The following is a 9,949-nucleotide window of genomic DNA, read 5'->3' as shown; positions in this document are numbered from 1 at the left end:
CACAAAAGGGTCATCTTTGACTATGGATTAGGCAAGGTGTGAGGCAGCTTCCTCTGTCAGGGCAGTAACATGCACACACAGCCTAGGACTAAGTAGATCTGCACCTGAGTCTCCTTCTCCTACTTACTGTGCCATCTTGGGCAAACAGCTTGACAGCTCAGAACATTAGTTTTCTCAATTTGGTGATGAAATAAAATAATTACTGTGAGGAATGGGACACGGAATCTGGCACTGACTAAGCATCCGTGTGAGTTGTTCTTGGTTTGATAGTAGCATTCCTTCATGAAGCGCTAATGATGCCCCCCTCCATGTGCCAGGTTTTCTGTGGACGCCAGGTCTTCCCACTTGACCTCATGGAGCTCACGATTAACCATGTCAATATTTCTTCAGCACCATGCATACCCCTTGCCCATCCTGTTCAAGGAGAAGTGCCTAGCACACACTAATGCTGAGTGGCTCAGAATCCTGCAGGTCTTCCACCTCAGAGGAGTCCTTCGAGCCACCCACTGGACCTTAAATGTAGCCACAATTTTCTGTGCATTTGCTACGCTGAGTCACTACTGTTCATTCTTTGTCTCCTGTGTGGTCCTAGAAGGAGAACATCTATTCATCTGATTTATTTGTCTCTGCAGCCTAGATGATTTAATAGATCATTTGATCTGTTCATCAGATCATTTATTCATCTCTGCAGGCCAATGAGCTCATGTCTTACTCAGTGCAGGCACACAGAAGATTCAGCTCGACTTCTGAGAACATTGATTTCCAGCCAGGAATTTTTCCTGGAGAAATAAACTTGCCTTCCATCGTTGGAGGGCTTCCCTTGGGCCCCGATGTGGTTGGTCCAGTCGTTTTCTCTTATTTCGGTTCAAGCTTCATTTTCCTAATTTCTTCAGGAGTCCACCAGAGCCCCCGTTGCCAGGAGATTATGATGATAAGCACAGACAATGCAGCTTCCTTATGCCCAACATAGACCAGGCACAGAGCCAAACACTCCAAAAGCAGTTGACTTCATTCCTACCTCAGCCAGGTCTAGTTGGCTGGAAACTAAAGTGGTGAGCATTTGGCATGGTGGTGAAGGTGTCTCTCGGGATACTTGTATCCCATAGCAGAGTACCTGGATTTAAGGTCTGGCTCTGTCTCAATTCTAGCTTCTAGTGAATAGCCACCAGATGATACTTCAAATATTTGGACCTCTGCCAATCATGTAGGTCACCCAGACTGAGGTCCTAGCTTCTGGCATCAGGCAGGCCCAGTCCTGGCTGTAGTGGGGAATTGGGGAATAAACCAGCCAACAAGAAATTTCTTTCCTTGTCTCTGCCTCCCCTGGACATCCAGCCAACTTGTATCTAACCCCTGAGATGGAGCAGAATCGGCTGCTTAAAACACGTGGGCATTTGGGTTAAAACACGTGGGCATTTGGGTTGAAGTCCAGGCTCTGTTCTTCATGCCAACTCTCCCCTCAATGTATATCTGGCAGAGAGTAATGGTTCAAGAAGTAAAGGCCCCACCACCCACCTGGGAGAAATGGACCGAGTTCCAGGCTCTTCTTGCCTTTATTTGTCTGGCATTTAGGAAGTGAACCAGTTGATGGGAGATTTCTCTCTCTCTCTCTCTGCCCATCAAGTAAATAAAATTTGTAACAATTTAAACAAGACAGTCCAGGAAAACAGTGGCAAGTGCTAGACTAAAAGATTCGGCAAGAGAAGAGAAATCGCTTTAGCCTGATCTTCCGACTCAGACTGCTGATGTCTTTAGCACCAGGCTGAAAGGCAGGGAACTGTAAAGTAAGTGACAAGTGACGTCCCTGAGCTGTTCCAGGAAAGAACAAAAGCCATGGAGTTATTCAGCAAGTACTAGGTGCCAGACACTGTGCTAAATGATTTACAGGAATTACCACTCTTGGAACAACTGTGTGAGATAGTCATGAAATTCCCTACTTCGCATATGGCCAGTGATTCTCAGAGGCACAGGACTGCAGGGGGTCAGGAATCCACCTGCTAGCAGTTTCACTGATCAACTGGAAAGCAGAGCATTGGAGTGTACCGGTCACAGCCCCTGGGGGCGGGCCATGTGAGACAGGAAAGTTGCATTGGAACCCAAGTCGCAAAATCTCCCTAGGTAGACAGACCCTTGATCAGGCTGAAAGGGGCGTAGGGCTGCTGGGGAGCAGTCTGGTTGTTGGGAGCCTTCCTCGCACACAGTGCACAGGTCAAGCCTCTCCCCTCCCGCCGTCTCACCCTCCCAACCTTATTTAGAAACCGTGTCCCCGAGACAGGAAGGGCGGCGGGCCGAGAGGCACGGAGCGTCCCGGTCTCATTTCCTTTCGAATCCCCCTGTGGAATTTCATTTCATACGGCGAGGAAATCGGAGCGCAAGACCGCCGGCTGCCGGCTGCTCCGGGGCGCCTCCCCCACTCGCGGCTGGAGACAGGCAGCTCCCGGGCGCAGGTCGCGGCGAGGCGGGGAGAGGGAAGAGGGGGTGCGCTCCCACCGCTGCACGCTGCCCTTGAACCCAGCTGCCAACTCGGCCGTGCCAGGCACGGTGCGGGGAGCTTCGCGCCTTCTCTCCAACTCGCCAAGTTACACCGCGGACGGGGGAGCAGATGCCCAGAGGTGGGGCAGTTTGCTCAAGGTCACACAGTTGGAATTTAAAGCCACAATCGGTGTGAATCCAGCTCCCGCGTCCTTTGTGTAGGTCTCCCTCTGCTCAGGAAGGAGCTGGGGCGCGGGAGGATGGGGGAGGAAGGTGGCCTTCGGACCAGGTGACAGCTGTGACGAAAGGGAGAATTGAACCCGGGGCACTTCTCACCTGGGAGAGGAGGGGGCAGACTGGCCAGGCGGGGAGCGGCTCGGCTCCATCCCCGCCTGGCCCAGCCGCTCCCCGCCTGGCCCGCAGCTCCGGGGTCCGGGTGGGAGGGAAGCCAGCGCCGGGAAGCGGGGCGGGGCGCGCGGGGAGGGCGGGCCGAGGGCGCCGGCGGGCGGGGGCCTGACCCTTGCCGCGGGAGAGCGGCCCGCCCGCCGCCACGCCCCTCGCCGCCCAGGGCGCAGGGCCATTGGAGAGGTGCGTGGTCCCGCGCCGCCCCCGCCCAGCGAACCTCCAGCGCCGCCGAGGGCTGGGGCGGTGAGAGCGGCGCGGCGCTGGTGCTGGCGGGCTTCGCGGGGAGACTCCGGGCGGACGCGGCCGGCGCCGGCTTGTGGGCTCTCCGCCTGCAGCCATGACCCTCGCAGTGTGTTCCCGAGCCGTCTAATAATCCCGCACGGTCGAGCGCGGCTGCCTGGAGAGCCCGGCAGCCCTTTTCCTTCGCAGCCCTTGGTGTCTTATCGCACTCCCTGTCCCGGAGCTGGGAGCCAGCGCGGGCAGCCGGCGTCCCCGTGCAAACTGGGGGTATCTGCTGAAGCCGCCCGCGCCGCTGCTGCCCCGGTCTCTGGCCATGGCCTGGCGGGGCGCAGGGCCGAGCGCCCCGGGGGCGCCTGGGGGCGCCGGACTCCGCCTGGGGTTGCTGCTGCTGCTGCAGTTGCTGGGGCCGGCGCGGGGATTCGGAGACGAGGAGGAGCGGCGCTGCGACCCCATCCGCATTTCCATGTGCCAGAACCTGGGCTACAACGTGACCAAGATGCCCAACTTGGTGGGGCACGAGCTGCAGACGGACGCCGAGCTGCAGCTGACAACTTTCACGCCGCTTATCCAGTACGGCTGCTCCAGCCAGCTGCAGGTGGGTACCCCACCCCCACTCCTGGCGGGACCCTTTGGGCAGGGTCGCCCCGAAAATCACTTCGTGGAGCCCTTGCTAAACGTGTTTCCCCGTTCCGCCCCCCAACTTCCTAGCCCGAGAGGTATCACTGTCCTGGAAAAGTGGTTTCCACTCTCCCCCCCCCACCCCCACTTTTCTGTCCCTTCTCCGAGACTGGAAGCGAAAGAGTTGTGTAAGTCATTTGGCCTCTAAAAAGAACCCTCTCTCACACCCCACCCTTCCGTTCTTCTTCTCTGCCCACCCATGTCTGGCCAAGCCCCTAACCCCAGTGGAACTTAAGGGTTATCTTTGCCAGGGATTCCAGCCGCCGTGGCTCGCTGGGCGAGTCCTACAGAGCCGCCAGCTGCTGTTAAGACTTGGAAGGAAAGAGAAGGGAACTTCTGCCTAACCCGGTCTGTCAGTGGCCCGCTCTCTCCCCCCGTGTTTTGGGGGTGGGTTGTTAAGTGAAACTCCACGGTTTGGTCCTCTGTAGAATCCCCTCCCTCTCTCCCTCCCACGCGGTGTAGGAGGTCACGCAGGAAGGAACGGTAGGCTTGGCTGGAGTGCTCCTTACTCCCCGGCGTGGAGGCAGGATTAGTGCTGGAGGAAGAGTGAAAGCTATAGGAAGGAGTCGTCCCCCCCCCCCGCCTTTTTTTTTTCAAGTCCTTACAAATCTTAAAGCTTATGTGATGATAAATGGTTCATCCTACAATAGTGAATGGAGGAAGAATTTGCATTATACAAGGTGATTATAATCTTGCAAAAACAAACACTGAAACAACATCCAGATCCAGGGGGGTGGGCGTGGGATGGAGGCTGGGTGTGAGGAGGTGGAGAAGATGGCTAGATAAATTTTGGTAGTGTTAACACTGGTGTTGGTTGGTGAGGCCGAGTGATTTTTAGATATTTAGAAAAGAGCAATGGGGGAGGGGAGGTGGCATGTGAGGACCCGTGGTGAGTTACTCTGGTTAAAAGCTTCAGAAATCTGTGGTTGTGGCTGTAACATCTGAGAGATAAGAAACAGAACTGCAGCTCACTTACTAGGTGCCTGATTTTCCATAGGTCATTTTAACAAGTTGGATTGTAGTTTTTGGAAAGAAGAGGTTGTGATTAGACCTGTTGCTGGTGAACTGTCCCTTTGCAAGTTTCAGGACTTTAGAGCCGAATCCTAAAAGCTTAAGAACTGGTCCCTCCAGCTCTCGGTTTAGAAACAGCACATAGCCTGACATCAGTGGCAATTTTGCTGGAGAGACGGCTTTTGCAGGGATATATATTTTTAATTACATGTGTCCTGGGGAAGCAGCCAAGCTGTTTGGAAAGGCAGGATTGGATCCCTTTACATGCTGGAAAATAGTTGCTTGTAACTCTAGACTTCATAGACAACATCTGTAAGGAGCCAAGCAGACTGTTTATCAATGCTGGAGGAATTGAGGACAGCAACTGGACTCTCCCCTGCTGCTATTGCAGATTCAGGGACTTAACATTTATATTTGCCTATTGTGCTTCATTATTATTCATTGAGGAAACCTGGCCAGAGACACCCCCACCCTCCCAGTGACCAAAGCTCTCAGTCCGCCTGTCATCACGGAGTCTAACAGTGTCTCCATGGGAATTTTTTCTGTTTCTCCGTGAGTCTGATTAAAAGAATAACGTTAAGGAATAAAGTGAAGAAAATATGAACAGAATCTGTGTATTTTTTAACATTTACTTTCATGGTGACCAAGAAATGGAGATTAAAAAGAAACCTGAAGCACTGAAGCGTTGATTAGGAGCCATCAGCTCCTTGGAGTAGGAACTCGGCAGAGGGAGCTTGACAGTCACTTTTTGAAGGTTTGTTGCCTTAAGTGTTAGGTGAAAGGGGATTATGTCATTTTCCTATATTTACTTATGCTCCTTTGGAAAGGATTACTAGAGCCCAACTAAGAAACCCATGTAGGTGATGGATTATGGGGTGCCCTGGTTTAAGCTCAGGGTGAACACAGCCCCCATAGGCTGAAAGCACGAGTGGACACTGGCTGGGCGCGTTCACCTCAGCTCTGCACAGGCATTCGGTCAGACTTCCAAGTCATTGTTTTCTTTGTTCGTTTCCTTACTTTTCCAGTTCTTCCTTTGTTCGGTGTATGTGCCAATGTGCACAGAGAAGATCAACATCCCCATCGGCCCGTGCGGCGGCATGTGTCTTTCAGTCAAGAGACGCTGCGAGCCTGTCCTGAAGGAGTTTGGCTTCGCCTGGCCAGAGAGCCTAAACTGCAGTAAATTCCCTCCCCAGAATGACCACAACCATATGTGCATGGAAGGGCCAGGAGATGAAGAGGTGCCCTTACCACATAAGACCCCCATCCAGCCTGGGGAGGAGTGTCACTCCGTGGGAACCAATTCTGACCAGTACATCTGGGTGAAAAGGAGCCTGAACTGTGTGCTCAAGTGCGGCTATGACGCTGGCTTGTACAGCCGCTCGGCCAAGGAGTTCACCGACATCTGGATGGCTGTGTGGGCCAGCCTGTGCTTCATCTCCACTGCCTTCACGGTGCTCACCTTCCTCATTGATTCCTCTAGGTTTTCCTACCCTGAACGCCCCATCATATTTCTCAGTATGTGCTATAATATTTATAGCATTGCTTATATTGTCAGGCTGACGGTGGGCCGGGAAAGGATATCCTGCGATTTTGAAGAGGCGGCAGAACCCGTTCTCATCCAAGAAGGACTTAAGAACACAGGATGTGCAATAATTTTCTTGCTGATGTACTTTTTTGGGATGGCCAGCTCCATCTGGTGGGTTATTCTGACACTCACTTGGTTTTTGGCAGCCGGACTCAAATGGGGTCACGAAGCCATTGAGATGCACAGCTCTTATTTCCACATTGCAGCCTGGGCTATCCCTGCAGTAAAAACCATTGTCATCTTGATTATGAGACTGGTGGATGCAGATGAGCTGACTGGCCTGTGCTATGTAGGCAACCAAAACCTCGATGCCCTCACTGGCTTCGTGGTGGCTCCACTCTTCACTTACTTGGTAATTGGAACCTTGTTCATCGCTGCAGGTTTGGTGGCCTTGTTCAAGATTCGGTCAAATCTGCAAAAGGATGGGACAAAGACAGATAAGTTAGAAAGGCTGATGGTCAAGATTGGGGTCTTTTCAGTACTGTATACAGTTCCCGCAACCTGTGTGATTGCCTGTTATTTCTATGAAATTTCTAACTGGGCACTGTTCCGGTATTCTGCAGATGATTCCAATATGGCGGTGGAGATGCTCAAAATTTTCATGTCTTTGCTAGTGGGCATCACTTCTGGTATGTGGATTTGGTCTGCCAAAACTCTTCACACTTGGCAGAGGTGTTCCAATAGATTGGTGAACTCTGGGAAGGTGAAGAGAGAGAAGAGAGGCAATGGTTGGGTGAAACCTGGGAAAGGCAATGAAACTGTGGTGTAAGGCCAGCCTCCACACTTTCCTCATGTTGAAAGGTGGCATGCCAGCATTTTGATGGAGATACTACCAAAACTTCCTATGCAGTGAATCCAGCAACACGTAAACCCTGCCTCTCATCAACCTGCCATCCTCCACCGCTACCCCACCATCATAAAACCAATGATTTTGCTGCAGACTTTGGAATGATCCAAAATGGAAAAGCCAGGTAGAGGCTTTTGAAGCTGTGAAAAATCAAAATGTTGATGACTTTAGCAGGTTACAGCTTGGAGCATGGAAGTCCTGTCTTGATTCCAAGAAGTTTCAGGGCAATGTTGTGTTTCCCTTCAGGGTGGGATTGAGCTGTGAGTTGATAACTTACAGGGGGACAGATTGATGTTTTTTAACCTTTTTAAATTTAAAGTGCTAACTGGGTCTTTCAGATAACAAAGTGATCTGTAAACACTGGAAAGGCTGGGTTCAGAGAAGTGTTATAAGAGTTTTATAGTTTGGCTGATCTAACATAAACATCTTCTGTGGTGCACTGTCTGCTGTTTAGAATTTGCTGGATTGCACTCCCAAGAGGTGGTGTCAAAATCTTTCAGTGCCTTTGTCATAAAACAGAGTTGTTTGAACAAACAACGGTCCTGTACTAACACACATGAGGTATCCACAGTATTTTTCTTCTCTCTCTCTTCCTCTCTTAAATTTCACCATCTCTATTGTACGCTGCTGCTGTTTTCTTCATTGTACACTAATGACTCAAAAAAAGTATTTTTATAGGATTTTTTGCTCTGCAGCATGCCTAACGAAGGGGAAGGGAAGGGTGATTCACTTTCTCACAATCGCTTAATTCAGAGGAAAATAAGATTTTACAACATTACCTTACTGACCCCAGAGACCTTTTTTTGCGTTGAGCAATGAAGACTTAATATATTTTACTCTGTGTGATTGCATCTATGCAGACGCCAGTCTGGTAGAGCTGAAATGTTAAATTTCTTGGCAACTTTGCATTCACACAGATTAACTGTGTAATTTGTGTGTCGATTACAATTAAAAGCACATTCTTGGACCATGACATAGTATACTCAACTGACTTTAAAACTGTGGTCAACTTGTGTTCTCAGAGTGATAGTGCCTTGTTTCCTTTAGCATAAGAATGTTATCAGAGCCTGGTCTACTTACCACAATGGAGTCTCACTCAGTTTTGTAAAGGGAGCTGAGGACAGCTAATCCAACTACTTGGTGCATAATTGTTTCCTAGTAATTGGCAAAGGCTCCTTATAAGATTTCATTGGAGTCAGTGTGGCCTGCAGTATTTATATGGTGCTTAATGAATCTCCAGAATGCCAGCCAGGAGCTTGATTGGTTAGCAGGGAATAAAGTGTAGACCATATGAAATGAACTGCAAACTCGCAGCATAGGTCTTAATTGCCTTTTGCGGAGGTATCCAAAGCTTTTAAAATTTATGCTTTACGTTCGTCTCAAGGGGGTACCCCCTAGCAGCTCTCAGAAAGTTGCAGTTGTTTTAAAATTGTAACTGGACTTTGTCTTAACCAGCTTTAGGCTTTCTAATCACCACATCTCTGGGACAAATTGTTGACAGTGTCTCAGGTTGTTCTCCTTATGACTTACACCTGTCTTTGCTCTGCAGTGACTCATTATTGATTCCTGCCCTTTAAAAAAAAAATAGGTAAATTTTTTTTCACCTGTTGTTTATGGAGAAACATTTCCAGGGACTCAAAATCCACAAATCTAGACATAAACATCCTTTTTTGGGAGGGGAGTATATTTGAGCTTTATGCATATAATTTAACATTTTCCTTCCTTTCTTTTTCTCTGTGTGGTTCCTGAATTAAGATGCATTGTATGTTTTGGAAAGGGAGAGAGTCTTGGGGCTTTGGAAACAGAACCAAGTCGATCAGGTGGCCTTTGCTGCTCCAGGCAGGCTGAGTACCTTGATTGGAGTCAAGGCCTGGAGCATGAGAACTGATCCCCACAAGGACCATTTGCACTCCATCTGAGGAGGCTGTGTTGCTAAAGAAATGTACGATGTATGATGTGAGCTCATGTATGATGTGAGCTCGCTATGCTGCCTTCAGATAGTTCCCAGAGCTCTTTGGGACCCTGAGCATGCACCCAGGGGCAAAGCCTGCCCTTACTCACGCTCTGCTGTGGTGTCTTGGGAGTTGTGCAGGGAAGGGAAGAGCCTGGCTTACTGTGGGACCACAGGGATTTGTCATGCAGTTTTCTTCGCAGTGCTTCAGGGGTTGTGTAAGCAAGGTGGTACCCAGAGGAGGGCTGCGGAGTAGATGCTCACTGTCAGTGATTGAATCACTGTAGCCGCAGTGAAAGAGTACTTACTTACCTGAGTGCTGGAGCTAACACTTGGACAATGTTTGGTGCTGAATGTGGCTGTTCCTGTAGACCTCTTGCCTCCTTAAGGGAAGATGTGTTTGCTCAGAAGGGGCTCTTGGTATAGACCGGATCGTCAGCTTTAGCAATGCCACCTGGTTGTAGGCCTTTCTATTCACATTCCAGACAATGGAGAGTGTTTACGGTTTCAGGAAAGGAACTTGTGGTTGAGGGATCAGTTACCAGTGACCTTCAAGCAACTCCATCACCTTTTATAATTGGTATTTGCTCTGGGTTTGTTTTCTTTAACTGAAGCATCAGCACACATATTCAGTGTGTAAAGCCCCATGGTGGTTGCTGTGGGTATGTCATGGGAGAGGAAACTGGTTTTCTAACTGCCCTAGGTTAGGGATATACCTGAGTCTGCTGAACTTCACTGTTGAATTTGTGATGAAGCAGAG

General features: G+C 50.0%; 1 protein-coding gene across 1 annotated transcript; it reads left to right on the top strand.

The window, feature by feature from the left end:
- The first annotated feature begins 3,119 nt into the window (after positions 1–3,119).
- Positions 3,120–7,985, top strand: FZD4 (frizzled class receptor 4). Its single transcript, XM_040964314.1, has 2 exons — positions 3,120–3,712; positions 5,832–7,985. Exons 1-2 carry the CDS (start codon positions 3,431–3,433, stop codon positions 7,158–7,160), a joined length of 1,611 nt encoding a protein of 536 aa, XP_040820248.1. The 5' UTR covers positions 3,120–3,430; the 3' UTR covers positions 7,161–7,985.
- The last annotated feature ends 1,964 nt before the right edge of the window (positions 7,986–9,949 follow it).

Source organism: Ochotona curzoniae, unplaced genomic scaffold (genome assembly GCF_017591425.1).
Source record: "Ochotona curzoniae isolate NIBS_2020 unplaced genomic scaffold, NIBS_Ocur_1.0 scaffold_3223, whole genome shotgun sequence".
Lineage (NCBI taxonomy): Eukaryota > Metazoa > Chordata > Mammalia > Lagomorpha > Ochotonidae > Ochotona > Ochotona curzoniae.
The sequence above is the reverse complement of the archived record's forward strand: the minus strand, read 5'-3'. Positions and strand labels throughout refer to the sequence as shown.